At 52.6% G+C, this 20,519-nt stretch overlaps 1 protein-coding gene across 2 annotated transcripts in view; it reads left to right on the top strand.

The window, feature by feature from the left end:
• Positions 1-19,628, top strand: part of JDP2 (Jun dimerization protein 2) — a 37,568-nt gene extending 17,940 nt beyond the window's left edge. For both annotated transcript variants that reach the window (XM_079126268.1, XM_079126267.1), the window contains exons 3-4: positions 12,247-12,351; positions 18,509-19,628. In XM_079126268.1, coding sequence (XP_078982394.1) covers positions 12,247-12,351; positions 18,509-18,694 — 291 coding nt within the window. In that variant the 3' untranslated portion in view covers positions 18,695-19,628. The remainder of the gene's footprint in view (positions 1-12,246; positions 12,352-18,508) is intronic.
• Positions 19,629-20,519: the final 891 nt, after the last annotated feature.

Genomic DNA, 20,519 nt, shown 5'->3' with positions numbered 1-20,519 from the left:
TTAGCTACTGGTTGAAACCAGCCTAGGTCTTTGAAGGAGTAAGGACAATGTGTTCAGGACAGATGGCTTCCCGAAGCCATGAACTTGATGGTTTGTAAACTTCTTTGCAGACATCATGTCTTCTGATCTGTTCCAACAATGCTGAGAGGCAGGTGTCATTAGTACCACTAGTTGCTGGGGAACGAGGCTCCTTGAGATCAAGTCACCTGCCAGGGCCTCATTTTTAAAGCATAATCTCACCTCTTCTATTTAAAAGAAAGCAAGACCCACATACATGCTCATATCTATTAGTTATCAAAGTGAATACCTTGGAGAGCATGGCCAAGGTGCATCTGCTGCCAGGCTGATCTGTTCTGCAGACTTCAGAACAAAGACTTCTGCTGCTTGTCTTTAACTGATGGGCCTCCTGAGAGTGCACAGCAGCTGAGGAAGCAGTCTGTCTGTCTGCCCCGATACCTACCATTTGTAACTAACTTCTCACCTGCCTGTTCAAGGAAAACAAAAGAGGAATAATCTGCATGCCCCATCTGTCAATCTGCAACTGTCCTACATAACCTCTGAGTTAAAAGTTTTGTATCAATCAAAACACATCTTATTTTCTCATGTGACTATAATAAGTGTATGTTACAATTGTAAGCCTGTAGATAAAATTCTGCTTTGTCTAAATTTAGTATTTTGCAGTATCATGTGAATAAGAGGCTTCTGCTGAAACCGATCTAAAATCCTCTCGGTTTTATGTATTGGTATTCCCCAAAGTCGGTTCACAGACCAGCAACACCCGCATCTGGGAGCTTGTTAGAAGTGCTAGATTCTTGGGTCTTGCCCTAACCTACTGAAACCCACGCCATAGAGGGTGGGGCTGAGAGATCCGTGATGCAATAAGCCCCCCAGGGGACTCAGATGCTTTCTGCATGTTTAGATGACCTGATGGTGCCTTCGAACTCTAACTATCAAAGATCCTATCTGTGAATGGTTGCAAGGATCTAAACCAACGTTTTTCTTCAAACCTACCTCCAGTTTCCTGGATGGTTCTGCCTGCCATGAATGCATGTAGTACCTGAATCTCAGCGAGGCAGGACTTGCTCACTGAATCATGGTTCCAAAACAGTTATTTCCACATCTGGGGATCCTAGGCATGGCATTGCCAGTCTCCATGTCTTAAGCGACTTCCCAACTAATTAAGCAGCAGATTTTGCCAATAGCGGGATGCTTTATTGTTTTCAAAAGGGGAATCATAGGAGCTATTCTGATGCCAAAGGAGCCTCATTTTCTGCTCCTAAAGTGGAATCTCAGCTGCTCTGGTCTAATAACTGGGGGGTTGCTCCACATGCCTGGCCGCGGGGTAGCGGGGTGAGGGGACAGCTCTGTCAGGCCTCCTCTGCCTCAGTGTGGCCAAGCCTTTCTTTACCCCTCTGAACTTTTATTGCATCCAAATCCTTACGCATATCACTCACAGTAAAATCACCCTTCCATCTTTCAGGCCAGGCATCCCTGGTTGGGAACTCATTTGGCCCTGTCACCTCGGTGTGATTTTTATTAGCAGGCGTTCAGTACCCTCCGTGTAGAGGTGGCCCGTTCTTCTGGGCAATTTGTCTGTTATCTATGTCTTGTGCCAGAAAGAAATTGGCTGAAATCCGTGTTTTAGCCGCACGCCCTGCATACAGATTAAACGGAGCTGCCTTGGTGGAGAATAATTAAATCAAGGACCTTGCTTTTCACCTTCATGATGAAAGACAAATGACTTCCAAGGCTTTAATAGGATGGCACTTGAAGTGGTCTTTGACTTTGGCCAACTTGGGGCTTTCAGAAGGGCCCGCTCATAGATATTCAGTGCCAGGACTGCTCTTTCCTTTAATTGTGGAGAGTCCTTCAGCAGGGGCTCATCTCTCTGTTTTCTGACCTGGTGTAATCCAGGCACATTACACCACTGGCTGCTGTGGTTCCAGAATCGGTTTCAACTGGATGGGAACTCTTTGAGAAGAAAATGGGTTTCCCCGGCAGGTATATTCTGCTTCTTACTCGTCTTTTGGGATGTTGAGAGTCCTGGGGGGCCACTATTTCTCTCCTTTTCTCATCTGTTAGAGCTGTTGTTGGGCAAGAAACTAGACTGATTGCCTAGTGGGAAACCAGACCCCACAAAACCATAAATGGGGGGGACCCCAAAACCGGAATAGACACATTTTAACAAGTCATCCTTCTCTAAATGGCTCTTTTCCAGCAAAGGAGTTCCCAGCAGTCTTTGTCTCTTTTCCTCTTCTCTGGTGGTTTTCTGCCTGTGCCAAGGTGACTTCTGCACTTTCTCACGTTTGTAGTAAGTGTTTGCTTTTTCCCGGCAGGACCATCCGCAGATGGGTGTCAGCCCGCCCAGCAGGCTTTCTCAGGCTTTGTTCCAAACACAATGGTCTCTTCTTAGCAGTGGAGACAAGCTGGCTTTTTGAGAGATTGGCCCTTCCCCAGTCTGTTCATAGAAACCAGCACAAAGCCTGGTTTATAGGTTCTCTTAACCCAGAAAAAAGTTTTTCCTGTGGACAAGAGGGGTTGGGAGGTCCAAGGCCAGAGAACTGCTTCCTCTTGCTGAAATGTGGGGAGACAGAGAAGTTGGTGGGATGGATCACCTGTGGGCACTGATGCCCAACGAAGAATACAGGTTGTCAGGCTTCTAGTTCCAAGAAGGTGCCCTCTGGCTGGTCCTGCCACTGTCCCCACTGGGGTCCTGGGCAGACTCACTCCCCTTTCGTGAACTGGAGCTCCTGGCCTGATGATGCACGAGGGCATGTAGATCTCCTCTGTTCTGGAACCTCTGGAGGGAGCTTAGTTTACAGCCTTGCCCCTTCCCACCATTTCCTGCAGATGTTGAGACCACCGAGCTGCCCGTTCTCCATCCATGCCCCAGCCATGGGAACTGAGTGAGTCACTTTGGCAGGTGGGACTGTTGCCTCTGCCAGCTCCTATCCAGAGCTTTCACCTGGTGGTTGGCTGAGCTGCTGCGAGCACAACTTCTGTGAATGGGTTTGTGCATAGGCAAACGTGTTTCGTTCTGTCCCGGGGTCCGGGCAAGGCTGGAGTGAGGTAGAAAGAGCACTGGACAGGGAGTCAGGAGTCCTGGGTTCTTGTCCAGGCCACCAACTGTGGACCAGGCCTCTCTCCCTCCCTTTAGCCAACATGTAGTGAGCAATACTGATTGCCACAAACTCTACAAGGTACCAGGAATGCAAAAAGTCAACAAAGTACAGACTTCGTTCTCATGGAACTCCCAGTTTGGTGAAGGAGGCTGAAACTGGGGATAGAATACGATGCAGTAGAGACCAGGAGGAGCTCAGAGTTGTGCGGGAGCTCAGAGAAGAGGATACCTCCTCAGCCTGGAGGGTGTGAGACCTGGGAGGACTTCTGTGGGAGGTGATGCTCCAGCTGAATGTATGGAGACATGGAAGCAAGCCAAGGGGACAGTGGGGCAAAGGCATGCCACCAGGGAAGCGTGAGGCAGAGAGGAGCTCAGAGCTTCTGAGCACAGACACAGGGTTGGGGTGGATGGCAGGTGAGACCACAGGAGTGAGGCCAAGTCCAGGGATCCCTGCTTGACATTAGGGAGCCTGGGCTTTATCCTGAAGGTAAGAAGGGCCACTTCTTGCCATCAAAGGTCAGTGACTGGGCCATATTTGTATTTTGGAAAGATCCCTCCAGTGGCTAGGATGGAGGATGGTCATGCCAAATTGGAGTCCTAGAAAGTGGCGGTGGGGATAGACAGTGAGGACACATCTGAGGACTGACTCGGTGTGGGCCTGGATGACCTCTGTGTTCAAAGCTGGAGCTACTGGCAACAGGTGAGGGTGAGGCCCGAGTTTCTAACTCTAGGAAAAGGGGGGTGGGTGGGCCAGCAGGAGTGGAGAATAGAGATGCAGGAACCAGCGGGCGACAAAGGTTTTGAGGCACTGAGGACGTTCACACCAAGTGTTCAGCTGGCCGTTGAATGGCTGGGTCTGAAAACGAGGGTGTATTGGCATTCAAAGCCACGAGAGTGGATGGACTGCTCCAGAGAGGGGTCATGGGACTGAGAGAACAGAAGGCCAGGGATGAGCCTGGAAACATCACCTGGACATAGGGAGAGGGTCCCGGGCAAGAGACTGAAGAGGCACAATCAGAGGACAGACAAACAGAGTGTCATGAACTCAGGACAGAGAGAATCCAGGAACAGGGATGGTATATAGTCAGCACAGGAGGCAGGAGGCTCAGGAGATGAACTTAGCAGTATCCTTTACACTTGTCCTGAGGTCCCTATCCCTGTCCTCAAGTGTGAGCCTTGGAACCTAGATGCTTGCCATTTCTTAAAAGGGGGGCAAGCACGGTAGCACACACCTGTAATCCTAGTGACTCAGGAGGCGGAGGCAGGAGGATTACAAGTTTAAAGCCAACCTCAACAGCTTTGTGAGGCCCTGTCTCAAAATAAAAAATAAAAAAGGGCTGGGGGTGTGGCTCAGTGGTTAAGTACCCCTGGGATCAATCCTTGGTACCAAAGTTAAGAAGGTGGGGTAGGGGATATCCTTCCCACAACTGGTTCTTCTCCAGCCATCAGGCCAACATGCCCTTTAGGGTTGGGTGAATAAAACCCCAGGGAAGTCAGAGCCGAGGGGGCCTTGCGGAGGTCTTAGTCCCACCAGCCATGAGGAAGGTTGCCTGCCAGTTGGAGTAGAGTCCAGTCTCTGTCTTTTTCTGCTTTGGTGACTTCTGGCAGATGCTTCTTTGCTGAGTGGCAGTTTTCCCACTTGCAGATGGAGGCCCCCAGACCCAGCTTGCACAGGTGTTTGGAGGCTAGTGAGAAGTGGGGGTGATGTGTTTATTAAAGATGCGCCTCAGGTCTGGAGAGGTGAATGGATGACCTGAGGTCCCAGAGCAGGGCGTGGCCGTGGTGAGGACCAGGCTTCTGGCCACAGCCCTGCTGGGCTTTGTGTGTGCCGGGGTTGTAAATCAGCAGCCCACTGGCTGGGGCGGCCCCCTGAAGTGTTCTGTTTGACTCACGTAATATTTCTTTCAAAATGGAATTCATTGCCAACATTAAAAATTGGAAGATTTTTAGGCCCGGCACCATCTCACCTCCCTCTTTCGCTAATGGTTCGTTACTTGCTTGGCTCCTGGAGGTGACCTGAGTTTGTAACCACAGTCTTGACTGATCATTTGTCTTAATTTTTTTTCTGAAAGCCCTGCACACTCTTGCCAGGAGCAGCTGAGGTCCGGACCTCGGCCATCTAAGGGGGAAGGCCAGGCCAGAGGAGTTTGAAGAGACTTGGTGGCTGACAGTTTCCAACAGCTCGGCCCCAGGGGAGGTGCTGGGGGAGAGGGCCCTCCCAACCTCTGTGGGCAGCAGAGGGTCAGCAAGGGTATTGGACAATGGCCCCTGGGGTTTCCTCATTCCTCCCTACTGGCCTGGCCTGGCCTGGCCAAGATCCCTCCCCTGGACTGTCCTACTTTGTGGAGGGGGCAGGGAGGAGGGGGGGACCACAGCCCCTGGCTCAGCGGAGCCTGTTTATATGGGGGAATGTCTGGTATGCTTGGCATTTGGGTGTTTACTTCCCAGGGTGCTCGTGGGTCCCTGGTGTTGAAATGTGGCTTCTGTGTGTGGGGGTGGGGGTGCTCTTGTGGGCCTAGCTGGCAGCTCTGGCCTGGGCTAGCTTGGAGGTTGCAGGGTTGTCCCACCCTGCTCCTCCCTCTCCCCAGGTCCCCTTTCTGTGCCACCTGCTGTCAGGAGGGAGGCTGAGTGTGCTGCTGTGCTCAGTCACTGTCTCCCAGCCTCACGGGATGCAGCAGGAAAGCGGCCCTCTGCGGACCCCTTCTTCCTGTGTTTCAGGCTCTGGGCTGGCACATAGGCCTCATGAGGACCCTGGGCAGCAGGGCTCAATGCCTGCCTTTTACAAGTGAGGAGTGGAGGCTCCGGGACACCCAGCGACTTGTCCAGGAGCCCACAGCCATTCTGTAGCACAGTTTCTGGAGATCTGAGTCCTTGAAGATACCCAAAGCCCATGCGGTCAACCCTGATGCCCTGACCTCCTCTCTGCCTGGCCTGCTGTTCTCAGTGTGAGATGAGTCGCTTCATCCCTCTGCCGCTCCAGTTAGTGCTGGTTTGTGTCTCTCTCTACCTTTCCTTGCTGCAAGTTTTATTGCTCTTTTCCCTCGTTGCCTTGTCCACGTGAGAGTTTCTGTGTTTCCGGTGCTGTGGGTGGAATGGGTCACTTCTCTTTTCTCAGTCCGTCTCTCGGTGCATCTCGCAAGATCTCATTTTGAAAAAGCCTGTGACATGTCAGAATTCAAATTCACGTCTGGGCTGCCGTTGCCACGGTGGCAAAGCTGTGTGGCCTGCAGAAGGGACCTGAGAAACCTGCCCCTCTGAGGGTGAGCGGGAGCCTCTCCTTGAACCAGGTGGCGGGCGTGGTGCACATTGGTGTTTGTTGTGCAATGGACTTTTTTTTTTTTTTTTTAATTTAAGAAAACCCAACAAGGGAAAAGCAAAAAATGATCATTGCCCCTTAGAGTTGGAATCTTCTGCTACTGATTTATGTTCCCATGGTAAGGATGTAACTGAAAAAGCTGGGGACTTCGTTACATGTGTGGGGAATACCACTTGCCTTTTGAAAAGTAAGAGCGCCCAGGCCCTGTGGCCAAAGGCCTGGATTGGAACCCTGTGGTGTGACTGGCCATCCCAGCAGCCTTGATATCCCCAGTTCCCTCACCTGTAAAGTAGGTGAGATAATAGAACTGTCCTCGATTGTCTACTAAGGTGGAGAAGCCCATTCTGTGCCACCATGCGTGACCTCTAGTAGAGATATTTATGTAAATAGATGAACTAATGTTCTCGGGGGACAGTGACAAGTGGCAGGCAAAAGCAGGTGTGGAAAAAGTAGATGCAATTAGTGGAAAGCACCTAGATGGAAATAAACGGGGATGATGGTGGGCTAACTTCAGATCGGGTGGTCAGCAAAGTCTTCAACAAGAAGGACTCAACGGAGAGGACAGCAAGTGCAGGGCCCAGGGACAGGAAAGAACTTGGCATTTTGAGGAAGAGGCCCTGTTGGAGTTGAGGGGTAGAGAAGGGAGGGTCAGAGAGGCAGGCAAGTCAGGTCCCCTCAGCCCTGTGGGTTCTGCGGAGCAGCCTGGAGTCTATTCCACCTGTGATGGAAACTGCTGGAGCGTTTTAAGCAGAGGAGCCAACTTACCTTTTAGCAAGGGAGAGGGCGTAGGTCCGCTGGCCTGGTCGAGGGCCCAGGGTCGAGGGCTGGGCCCAGGGTAGAGGCAGCAGGGCTGGAGAGGTGCGGGTGGGTGGCTTAGAGACGCAACCTGCCGGATGAGCCGCGGGAGGAAAGGGATTAAGGATGACTCGGGGTTTGCTTCTGGTTGAATGACCAGGTCGGTGGTGGTAGTGGTTACTGAAATGAAGAAAGTGTTTGTGGAGAGAAACTCCAGCAGCACTTAACGGCCTCCTGAGCCAACCTCTAGGCGCACACAAGACACCGGGGCATTGTTCAGCACACAGACGCCAATTCAGGAGGTCTGGGGGGGTTTGAGAGTGGCACATCTAATCCGGCACTCTGGTGGGGCTGATACCTGGCTGTCTGGGGCCATGCTTGGAGTCATGGAGTTTCTGGAGCACTCCACAGGGATTGAGCTGGCAAGAAATCAGTCAGAACCAGCTGCAGGGATGACCCTGATCCCTGTGTGTTTCTCTTGCCTGCCAGTCCTGACTGGGGCCAGTACTGTGGTGGGCTTGCGGGGGTCACATGGATATTCTCCCTTGCCTGTCAGCTCCATTCCTGTTCTACCCTGCTGTGCGCCCCAGGTGGCCTAGTGCAATGGACCACATTACCCAGCATCCCTTGCACTCTGGCTTTGGGTTGGGCTTGGCCACTGGGAGGTAGCAGCAGGGAATCAGGGATTTTCCTTCCTCCTGTTTCTCCCTGCTGGGTACCCACTGTTTGCTTTTTATGGCTGCTGTTTAAGGTTCTTACTTCATCCAGGCCCTTTTCCAGCAATTGGTTCTACATTGCTCCTGAGTAGTATTCCTCCTGGAATCACCGGGGACCATCTTCTACTCTCCATTATCATCTGGCATGTCCTGTCTTCACAAGAGTACAACCCTGGTGTCCCAGACGTCATTCTGCAAGTGGCAGAAACCTTCTCAACTCACTTGGGGACCGTCAGGCACAATGGCACACACCTATAATGCCTGCTATTTGGGAGGTTGAGGCAGGAGGATTGCAAGTTCAAGGCCAGTCTTGGCACCTTAGCAAGACCCTATCTCAAAATGAAATAAAAAATAAAAAAGCTGGTGATGTAGCATAGTGGTAAAGCGCTGGGTTCAATCCCAGTACACACACACACACACACACACACACACACCCCATTATCACCACCACCACCACCAATAACAGACCCTCACTTTCACTCCAGGCCAAAGGAGGAAGTTTCAGGATAAATTCAGGGGTGCGAATCATGAACCCCAAGGACAGGGAGCATGTTCAGGCCTCACAAGGAGTGGGATGGAGAGGACCAAGATAGTTTCTTCCTGTGTGTGTCTTTGCCTGTCTGCTGCTTGTTCCTCTGCCCATACCATGTGTCTGTGGTTCTCTCTGCCGCTCTGCCTCTCTCCACCCATCTTTGTCTCTGCCTGGAGCTTTTGCAGGGCCAGGGTGAGCAAGTGAGGGACCCAGGCACGACAGTGAAGGAGACACGCTCTCAGGTGCTGACCCTGCACTTTCGTGAGCTGGAGGGAGGGGCGTCCTCCCTCGTGTGTGCTGGGGGCCCTTTGCTTGCTGGCCCTGGTCTGGGACCCACTTGCTCTCCTGCTCTCTGTTTCCTTGTCTTTCTGACTCCCTCCTGTAGCTCAGTTTCTCTCTGGTCTCTGTTTATCTTTTTCTTCAGCAGCCTGATCTTTCTGCTTCTGGCCTCATGGCCAAAGCTGGTGGCCCCACATGTCTCCCAGCCTAGCACTTAGTACCTTAGTGAATGTACTGAATACTGCCCAGCTTAGTAGGTCGGTGACCTCGTCCAGTCAGCTGTGGACAGGGTCTGGGGCTTCCCTGCCCTTCATCAGGGACTTGAGAACAGAGTCTCTGAGGAGGGGAGGGTTAGGGAAGGGCTGACAGATACAAGTGCCCTCTTGGCCATGGGTCCCTGGTCTCTTCCTCCAGTGCGAGGTGTGGCTCAGGGGCTCCCCTGACTGCCAGCAGTCTGCTTTGCCCTCAGGCCCTCCTGGGAGTTTGGGGAAAACAAAGGCAGAAGTGAGTTTGAGAACAGGGAAGACATGCTCCGTGGTTCTTTAAATGCCCTGAGTGAACATCAGGCTGCCCCTCGTCACACACTGGGGTTCTCCCAGCTGTGTCTGGAGAGCATCGTCACGTCCCGTTTGGATTTCTGCTCTGAGATGTCTGTGCTGTGTGTGGTGCCAACACCGCGGTCTCTCCCCAACTCAGACCAAATGCTTTAGAGAATTCAGGAAGGCTCAGGAAGGAGGCAGAAGCCTTCACTCTGGAGATGCAAGAAGAGCCTGAAGGAGGGCCGGAGGAGGGCCCAGGAGGTCCCATTTGGGGCCACAGACGGTGCAGGCACCTGTGAGAGGATCCTGAGGTGCTGTGGGGCCCCTGCAGATCCCACTTTATTTCTGGGGGCCTCGACAATGGTTCTCTACATCTCCCCGGGGCAATTCTTAAACAGCAGCAGGAGGGTTTAGGGAAGACATGGCCCCAGCTTGACGGGGAAGGGGTGGCAGGGGACTCTGGGGCCATGTCTTGCCTTACTAGGAGATGTCCCCCGAGGGGGGAGCATGGGTGCAGGGAAGGCCTGTGGATGAGCGTGGAAGCTGGGGAAGGAGGAAAGGGCTGCCTGCCAGGGCCCAGGCCCTCTGTCCTGGGCTCCGAGAGCACTGGGGACACGTGGAAAGAGGCCATGGAGCTGGGCCCTGAGCCTAAGTGCACACTAGAGATTCTTCCTGGGCCTTCCTGGGACTTGTGCAGACCTGCCACGGCCATCAGTGCCCTGTGCCCCTGAGTCTGGACTCTGCTTCTGGGGAAGGCAGGGCCCAGTGCTCCAGCTTTACTCACCTCCTGCAGACAGAGAGGCCATCGCTGCAGGAAGGCCCCAGGAGCACCGAGGGAAAAGGGAAGCAGATGGATGCTAAGGAGTCCCAGCCCGCAGCATCTTTCTCTGGAATCCTTATTCCATTCATTCATCTGAGTGACATTTGTGAAGCTCCTTCTAAGTGCCAGGCTCAGGTCCCTGTGTCCAGACCTTCCACAGGGAAGACAGGTGCCACGTAAACCGGGGGTTGCTATGAGATACCACAGGAAAGGCAGCTGATTCTACCTGGGGTGTCACAGGAGCCTTTGCAGAGAGGTGACATTCACTATCGAAGGCTGAGAAGGAGTTTACGAGGTAGGAAAGAAAGCTCCTCTTAATGGGGGCCTGGGAGGCCTGGCTGGCTTGGGGAAGGTGAGACTGTGGCGTAGGGTGTGATGGCAGGAGGGGCAGATGTGACTGAAGAGGGCGGGTGGCTCAGTTGATCTGTTAAGCTTCCTTTCAGCACTGGGCCTTTTTTGCATTTGCTCCTGACTCTGTGCAGGGGTGGGGTGGGAGTCAGGCCTTGGGGGCCAGGGCCGTGTCCACCGAGGGAAGGCTCGAGGCCCCGTGAGCCCGGCAGTGCCCAGCCTGCACACATCACCTTGACAGTTTGTGGGCAAACCCTCTTGGCCGAGAGGGGATTGCGCTGCCAGCCACTTCCTCCAGTTCCTTCCCTGGGCCTGTCGTCACGGTTACCCAAAGGGTGAGGCTGAGGTTGGGCGGAATCAATTTCGGCCAGGTTTCTATTTTCCCAGATGCGGGTCAGCCAGAGGAGCTGTCACTTCTGGTTCCGTTTCAAAGGAGGCCAAGGGGTTGGGAGGTGCTTGGGTGCGGTGGTGTTGACGAGGCGCCTCTCCAGCAGCTCCCGGGGGTGAGAGTGGGTCAGGAGGATGGCAGAGGTGGTGGGGAAGGAGGAGGAGGGCTGCCCTGCCAGGCTTGGGCCCTGTGTCCTGAGCTCCTAGAGCATGCCGGGAGTGCATGGAGAGAGGCCGCTTATTTTCCTGGCCTGTTGCCCTGTGGGCTGAGACCTCGCTGCAGGCCTTGGGCTGCCAGAGTCACCCCCGCCCCACCCCTGCCCTGCTTGAGAAGTGAGAGAGTTGGCAAGCCCAGGCAGTCCGACAGCTTCTCTAGTGGCCTCTGACTCTGAGCTGGCCCCTGCCCAGCGGCCCTGAGTCCTCCAGATTTTCCTGATAGGTAATGGGCAGCAGGAGGCACCATACCAAAGTGCCCTGCGCACGCCAGGGGTCAGGAGCAGGAGAGTTGAAGCTGGTGAAATCTGAATGAGAATCCTGGCTTTGTCATTTCCTTGTTGTATGGTCTTTGATAAACTGAGCCGTTGAACCTCAGTGTCACTATTTGTAAAATGGGACAATAATAGCACCTTTCTTCTAGGACTTGATTGTGAGAATTAAATGATGAGAGTATTTAGCAAAGTAGGCAGCAGATGGCAGCTCTGGTTGTCATTGCTAATGAAACTCTGACCACTGCCACTTACTCAAAGGCGGAGCTGGTGGGTGGTGGATTTCTGTCTCCCCATCTAATGGGCTCATGCGTGGTGAGTTTCCAACATGTCCTGGGAGAGAAGCAAGCCCAGGGACACAGGAGGCCCCTGGGCTGTGCCCTGGAATCCCCTAGCTCCCTCACAGCCTCACAGAATAAGCAAAGGCAGGGAGAAGGATTTCCCTGGGGCATTTGGGAGCCTGTCAGCATAAGGTGAGAGGAGGGATGAAAGAAGTCCGGGAGGTGAAAGGGGCGGGGTGGAATGGAAAATGTGTCCATGCCCAAGACACTTTTAGAGGAAGTGTCTGAGAACCACTGGCCCGGATAATCATGCCCACAGGCCTTGGGCCGGGCAGGGAGAACCGGCTGGCCCACCCACCAGGTGCAGTACTGTGAAAGGGGCTTCCCGGGGCTCCTGGCCCCCTAACTCTGGCAGAACCAGGTAGCCAGTCCGGGGCTGGTGGGACAGCAGGTGCTCTGGGGATGCCCACCCACCCAGAGAGGATCCTCTTAGCAGCCAGTGGACTGAACATGCGCGATCGCTCGGTTGGGAAGGGGGAACTGTCCCTCTGTGTGTTCGTGTGTCCTGGGCGAGGCTGTGCTCCCAGCTGCTCTCAGTGTCTAATCGGTGGCTGTGTGCCCTCACAGCTAGACGAGGAAGAGGAGCGAAGGAAAAGGCGCCGGGAGAAGAACAAAGTCGCAGCTGCTCGGTGCCGGAACAAGAAGAAGGAGCGCACGGAGTTTCTGCAGCGGGTGAGCCGGCCACTGGCCAGGGCGTGGGGAGGCCTGTCTGGTCTTTGGAGTGACTAGTATTCTCTGCACCAGGAGATATCATCAGATGGTGTGGAATCAATGCCCACACCCCTGTCCTCTCTGCCACCCATCCGATACCCTTTCCCAAAACCCAGAAAACCAAGGCAGCCTGCAGCAGCTTCTGCCCACACGTCCCCTGGAAGCCTAGAGAAGGTAGACCAAGTGCCAATTGACCACATGGCCCAGCACTGGCACTACCAAATTTGGTCCCTTTTGGCCACCACTGTTGTCTAGGGTGGGTGCTCATGAAGCCAGATGATAACGTTGTGCACCCAGGCAATGGACATAGCCCCCGGCCAGCCACTTTTGTACAGAGATAAGCACCTTCCCTTAGCTACAGTGGCTCATGCAGCCCTGCATCCCACCTGGTCACCTGTCAGCCCCACTGAAAAATGCCCCCACACTCCCCCAGTCTTGGCCACTGCCTCTGGGGATCAGAGGTCAGCCCTGGGCAGCCTTTTCCTCCTGGTCCTACCTGCCCTTTCTATGGAATGTGCCAAGCAGGTGTTTTGTTCTCTCCCCTCCCCTGAGTGCTGTCTCTCAGACCTTCCCTGCATCCCTGTAATGACAGATGACAGTGAAGAAACCATCAGAAAGCTGACTAGTCCAGACCAATACTCATCAGTCCCCAATCATGATAACAGTAAATATAATAAATAATAGCTGTAACAATATATAATAATCACATATGGACAGGTGCTGTTCTGCCAATGTGTAATAGTTAACAAAAGTTGCTAGCATTTGTAAAGCTGGGCATTGTGCTAAGTGCTATGTAAAATGTTTCTGATCTCATTTTTAAAAAAAAAAAATATTTTTATTAGTTGTTGATGAACCTTTATTTATTTATCTGTGGTGCTGAGAATCGAACCCAGTGCCTCGCACGTTAGGCAAGCGCTCTACCACTGAGCCACAACCCAGCCCCTCTGATCTTATTTTGTTGGCTGAATAACTATATGAGGTGAGTGTCTTTCTATAGATGAGGACTCCAATGTATAGTGAGGTCAAGTCACTCACCCAGGTCTCTCAGCAACTGGGTGGGATGAGACCCCAGCCTGAGGCTGACTCCAAGCCTTCGCCCTCCACTCTGCTATACTGGCTCTAATTCATCAGTTTATTGGTCGGTTCATTTGTTCTTTTGTTCAATTGTTGATTCAACAATTGTTCTTACACATCTGCTACATGTCCAGAGGGCTCTGCCAGGTACCCTGGGGGACACACAGGCAGGGGCAGACACGGTCCTGTGGGAGTTGGGATGGCCTTGGTGTTCTCAGACATTGGGGATCTGGGGGGGGGGGGGGTCCCTTCTCACACTTGCTGCAGGAAGAAAGCTATTCTGAAGTCACACATGTAGACAGGGCAGGGCCATGTGCAGACCTCCAGACCACGAGGGCAGAGGAATGAGAGTCCTCGAGCTGGAAGCCCCTGTCGGACGCTCAGCAGCATGACATGCCTGAGCCAACACACCAGTGACAAAGTGTGGTACAGTCATTGCCAGACAAACAGCACTCGCTGCCCTTCATTCCAGTGACACTTGCTGAGCACCTACTATGTGCCAGGCTTTTCACGGGTCTCACTGAATCTTTATAACAGTCCAGTGAGATATTAACTATTCTCATTTTAGTGATTGACCTGTATCTCTGAGAGGTCAAGTTACTTGCCTGAAAGCACCGATAACAGGTGGAGGGCAGGGACTCATTCTCCCCTTGCCCAACCACCTGTCCATCCAATCAAGGAGGAGTGAACGTCGGCCGCTTGTGCTACACTGTGGATGAATAGGCTGCATCTACCCTGGGGTGGCAAGTGGGAAATGGGGAACAGTCAGTGTTCTGGGTATCACTGGGGAGGCCCAGTGCACCATGGGAACTGCAGGGGGCCTGTCCTAGGCTAGGCCAAGGGAAGTCTATGCTTCAACTGTGAGATCAGAGCAGCGGAAGTAATAAGATGCTGGACACGACGTAGGGTTAGCAGGAAGAGCTCGTGCAGAGGCTGGAGGTGTGGTTTACAGATGTGGTTACGGCATCGGAAAGCATTCCGCATGGCTGCAGGTCTGAGTACTGAGCAGAGGCTGCAGAGGCAGGCAGGCCCAGAACTTGGATTTGTAAAGTGGTCTTATATGCTGGGTTGCCTGGGACAGTCCCGGTTTGTGTCTGTTGTCCTGGCCTAGTGACTAGGATGACGACTTATGGAAACCATGGCATGATTTCAGGAGGAGAGGGGCAGACCTTTGAAGGATCCTCTGGCTACAGTGTGGGGCACAGGCTGCAGAGCTGAGGTAGTGTCCTCGTTGTCCCAGTGAGAGAAGACGAGGCTGGGAAGGTGAAGAGATGAGTGTCACCTGGGGGTCTGGGTGGGAGAGTTTGGGGCAGCACTGTCTGGGCCCAAGTCCAGCTGCACTCCCCACCCTGTCCTGGTCTTGGAAGCGGAGGTTGGGTGTGAGGTCTAGGCACAAATGCAAATGCCTGGGTTGACTGGGCCTCCAAACCCCCCAGCACCCACATCCTCCCCCGGGACGTTCTTACTGTGTCTTGGAGAGTTCCCTGCCTATACCAGCTGAGGCCCTGAACCCTGAGCAGGGGTCAGGTCCACACCCTATAGGCCCCACAGCCACCCAAATGCCTCTTCTGTGCGCAGCCAGGAGCAGCAGTCCGGGGTGTCTCTCTTCCATTCACTGCCCCTCTCCAGCTGCTGCGCCCAAGACAGGTTCTCTGGGTCTTGGGAGCAATGCCACCTCATGTTCCCATGGTGCTGTCAGCTCTTTGTAGAACTCTCTTCTTGCTGGTCACAGTGACTCCAGGAGGAGACTAGGAGCCCCATTCCGCTGAGGAGGATCCTGAGGAATTAAAGACTGGCTCAAGGTCACACAGTGGCCGAGTCAGCCGACTGAGAACCAGGGCTTCCTCTGCTGCCTGGTATCCTATTCAGGTTGCCCAGACTCAGAGAAATTAGAAAACATGTTCACAGTGGTGTAGCTGGCGAGTAAAAACGTCAGGATTTTCTTTGAGACACATCTTTCAGGCTCTGTAATGCTACACCTGGCTCCTTCCCAACTCTTACAAAAAGTTAGTGGAACTCTTATGTACCTTTGGGTTATTTTTTGGACTTTTAAAAATATAAAGTCAGAGACTTTAGTGCTGTAGGTCTTTGGGGCCAATCATCACATTTTCTGGGAAGCCACTGAGGCCCCAAAACAGGGAGTGACTTGGCCAAGACACCCAGCCCTTCACCTAACTTTTCTTTCTTCCGACTTTGCCGGCCACAGTGTAGGGGACAGAACCTTCACTTGCACTGATTCTGTTCTAAACCAACAAATGGTTTCAAATTTTCTAGAGCAATCAATATCTACCAGAAGTCAAAACAGTAAACAACAACAACAAAAATAGAATCATTTCAGTTCCTAATTAACTTGTGAAAGTCCTAGCTGGTTCCCATTCGTTCATTAGGAAGACAAATCGGGTAATTGCTGTTACAAAGCCACAAACTACTTCTATGATCACAATTAAAAAGAGATTCTTCTGAACACAACTTATAGTTGCACAAGAAATAAATATGTAGCACCAACCAATAACAAAGATAATGAAAGCAAAGGGTGGGTTAGTGACATTGTAACAGCCAGGCAGAGTTCAAGATAGCCGGTGATAGGTTCTCACATTCAAAATCCAACAGACAACTGCATTCCTGTGACAGCTGCATGTGGGAAGCCAATTGCCCCATGCCTCTTTGGTCTCAGGTGACACTGACATCCACATAGAGGGCTGCTTGGACATGTGGCGGTTTTTCACAGGTGCATCAGTGTGCAATATTAATGATTCTGTGTGTTGGACACATCTGCTTGCATGTCAGTTTTGACTTCAAATTCACTGTACCTACAAACTTCTTCCAGGCCCCGCCCACACTCTGCAGAACAGCTCCCCTCCCAGACTCTGCTAGGGCCCCTTCCACAGGCTCACAGTCAGCTCTGCACCCTGTTTCTTCCATTCTCCAAATCCAGACCATCTTCAGTTTTCTTGGAAACATATTTCTTCTCTTTCTTTTTCATGTTATTTTCCCACATGAGTCTAATCCCCAGGGTCATCACCTTTTCAGGTGAGATAACCAAGGCTTTGAAGTTAAGAAACGTGCTCCACACTCTGATGCTGAACCCACAGGCTTTCCAGAGCGACAGTCCTACTCTAAACCTGCCTTTCCTGCCTTCTCCACTACTGTGTCCAAAAGTGAGCTGTGGGCACGTGGACCACTTGGATCTCCTTCACACATCTTTTGCTTTCCCACCTCTGTGTCCTTGTTCACTCAGTGATCCTACCTGCAAGTTCTCCCCTACTCTTCTCTACCCACCAGAACCAACTCATCTTTTAAACCAAGGTCACACCCTGCTCATTAATCCTCTTTGAAGGTCTCCTGACCCCTGGGGGATGATGTTTGCCAGTAAATTCTGGGATTAGAAGCTCCACAGAGCCTTTGGATTCTCCAGAACATTCACTGTTCCAGCAGGTCCTCTGGGTGGTGGACTAGCCTGAGTCTTCTAGAGGCAGAAGCTCAGGAAAACTTGAGAATGGAGTAACACCTTGGGCTGGGGGAACTGGAATGTCAGAAGTCCCCAAGGTTACTCACCTAACAGGTGTCTAAAATTGGCACCAAACTGTCACCTACTACTATGGTTTCCTGTGGGATCTCTCCTGGTTCCCAAGGTGGATTTCTGTCAGAATTCTGAGAACCATAGACCAGGCCAATTTCTTAGTCATGTCTCGGCCTGTCAAACTAAAAACCACCATAAGTGGTTTTTAATATTTTTCCCCTAAGCACTTTTTTTTCCTTCTTTTTTTGAGACTCTGTCTCTGGGTACCTGGTCACAAGGTCTCCTTTCTCAGCTGTCCTGAGTCTCCTGGAGCTCATGCTGCCAGATGAGTGTGAGGAACAATTCAGATGGATGGGAATGAGAAAGACAGCCCACCTGGGGTGCATGCGCCCCACTGAGGGCTCCAGAGCCCTTGGAGGGAGGCTGTCCCACTGCCCTCTGCTGGTGGAGGAACAGTCAGATTGTCACATCATCGGTCACACCACAGCCTGCTTCTTAACCGATTCGGTTGCTCAGTCTCTGCCCTGCTGGTGTTTTGGACTGGGTGGTTCTCACTGTACATTTCAGCGTGTCCACAGCAGACCTGGCCTCTGCCCACCCTTCCCCACCTGTGACAACCAAAAATGTCTCCTGGGAGGCAGAATCACTCCTAGTTGAGAACTATTGACCTAATACTTGGCCGGCCCATGAATAAATTTCAACTCTCAAACTGGTGTTTTAAGTGTTTAGACACAATCCCAGAAAAAAGTCCTTCAGCTGCTTTTCTGTCATTCTGTTGGCCCTCCAGGCCCATCATGTGACCCCACTATGAACACATGACCCCAAAAGTCATCAACATCCCTTCCTTTGCTCAGAGCCTCTCCAGCTCAGCTAGAAGTGCCTTGGAAATCTCACTTGTTTAAAACCTCACTCTGTATCCAGTGGGATGCCTGACACTTGCCTCTCTGTGGACAGATGTCTAGATTACAGCAGGTATGAAAGAGACTTTGAATAATTATAGACTTACATTTTAGGAGGACCGACATGGCCACACCTGGCTCATGGATCCCACAGACCAGAATATCCCCCACTATATATTTGTCATACATCAAAGCACTCACCATTGTACTGCCATCTCTGGCCACCAAGGGCCCCTCTGGGGACCCTCCGCGGACCTGCTCTAGATCCTCCTGGCGTCTGTTCTTTGCCCACCTTTTGCTTCCTGTGCGGAAGCCCCATGGCAGTAGAGTATGTAGCATATTTGAGCAGTAGCAAAGAGGCCACTGCATAGACGGAGGGAGGAGAGGAGATGGAACACGAGCCAGGCTGGCCTCAGAATGTCACCTAGACTCTTGCCACTGTGACAGAGCCCAGTGTCACAGGTGGGATGGTCACTGCCTGCAGAAAGAAGTTGACCCAGAGGCTCAACCACCACAGGGAACTAGCAGACCATACCGATGCCATCCCTGGTGCCCCGCGCCCACCGCAGGCAGAACCCATCCCAGAGCCGGCGCGAAGGCTCACAATGTCTGTCTGTCTGTGCAGGAGTCTGAGCGGCTGGAGCTCATGAACGCGGAGCTGAAGACCCAGATCGAGGAGCTGAAGCAGGAGCGGCAGCAGCTCATCCTCATGCTGAACCGCCATCGCCCCACCTGCATCGTCAGGACCGACAGCGTCAAGACACCCGAGTCCGAAGGCAACCCGCTGCTGGAGCAGCTGGAGAAGAAGTGACCATGGGCCCGGTCGAGGAGGAGGAGGATGAGGAGGAGGAGGAGGAGAGGTGGAGGAGGAGGGGGCTCCCAGGGGCCTTTCCTTGGTGCATGAAAAACTCTACACTGAGGCTCAGCACTGCCGGCCTCGGGCGGGCTCTGTCGTGAAACTCAGATCAGCCACACGAGGGGAAGAGCGGGCTGAAGAAACCCAGAGGGACCAAGCGCTGAGACCAAAGTTGACCTGCGGGTAGGGCGGGCCTGCCTGGGGTCCGGCTGGAAGGAGGCAGGACTGAGGCACCTGGAGCAGAGAGATGCCCGACCGGCAGCCCCGGGCAGGTCTCCAGCTTCTCCACCAACACAGCCCACCCGAGGGACCACCGAGCAGCCAGGAAAAGCCACGAGTCATAACCAAAATGGAGCTGAGGGTGGGACTCAGCATGAACCTGCAGTCGCCTGCCCCCAGCCCTCCCCGACCCTGACGCAGAGATGGAGAGGGGCTGGCTGCGGGCCGAGGCCCCTGCCCGGGAGGTGGCAGCCGGGCGCATCCTCGCCAGCCTGCTGGGCTTGCCGTGGGCATTGAGGCGCGGGCGCCCTTCCAAAGCACACACTCACTGAATGTTTACAGACTGGCTGTTCTGGCAGGGCTTTCCACTGCACATGGTTTTTATACTTTCCTTTTTTTTTTTTTTTAATATTTTTTACAAAAAAAAAGATTTTATACAAGCAATATATATATGGATTTCTATAATCACTCGATGTGATACAGTATAAATATGCTATGGGTTGTTTGTTATGGACAGATATCCACCAATTATGGCCGTTGTGTGTAACTCCTAAGTACTGTAGTCTCTGGGTGTTGGGGGTGGCCGGGGCGGGCTGGGGTCCATTTCCCTCCTTGTAAACCCTTCCTAGTGCGCAGTCCTGTATTGCTCAGTAAACATTGCTCTTACTTACCCAGCGCCTCCTGTGGTGTCTGCTGGGGAGCAGGGTGCAAGGCTCAGAAAACGCTTGGAGCTTCTGCCGTTGGCACTTGGTTTCCAACACCGCCCTCCCAGGTGGGTATTAATATACCCATTTTACAGGTGAGGAAGCTGAAGCTGAGAGAAGTTCAAGTAACCTGTAGCTGCCATTCTGAGAGTTCTTATTCCATTCATTTGCTCCACTAACGCTGGCTGGGCAGTACTCTCCAAGGTACTGAGCAGTCAGTCCCTGGGGAATGAAACACTGCTCTGTCTTGCCCCCGGAGCCTAGAGGAACTGGCTAATCTGGTGCTGGCTCCACAGGCTGTCCCATGTCATCCACATGGCAGCATTGCACGGGATGGCAGCAACTGTCCCTGATTCACAGGTGGGGAGTGAGAAGCCCCTGAAGTTAAACCTGCAGCCATGATTTGTTGAAGACTTTTTTTTATATAATTTTTTTGAATTGTAGATGGACACAATACCTTTATTTTTATTTATTTTGATGCGGTGCTGAGGATCGAATCCAGTGCCTCACACGTGGTAGGCAAGCGCTCTAACACTGAGCCACAACCCCAGCCCCATTGAAGACTTTTAGTGCGACAGGCATATAGAGTGTCATTTACTACTCAGGACAGTACAAAATAGGAATTATTTCTCTCATTTTACAAGTGACTTAGCTGAGGCTCTAGATGAGCAAAAGACCTGTCCAAGCACCCAGCTAGCAAGGGACAGAGCTGGTATTTGAACTCTGCCTCCAGAGACCTGTGACTTTCTTCCTGCTGCTGGTTGACCGTGACTGTCCCCATGGTTGAGTATCTCACCTGGTCAGAACAGGAAGCTTGAAGGCCTCAGTTGTACTTTCCCAGAAGGCTTGATATTGTT

Source organism: Sciurus vulgaris, assembly GCF_902686455.1.
Source record: "Sciurus vulgaris genome assembly, chromosome: 2".
NCBI lineage: Eukaryota > Metazoa > Chordata > Mammalia > Rodentia > Sciuridae > Sciurus > Sciurus vulgaris.
This window is presented reverse-complemented; position numbering and strand designations above follow the sequence as displayed.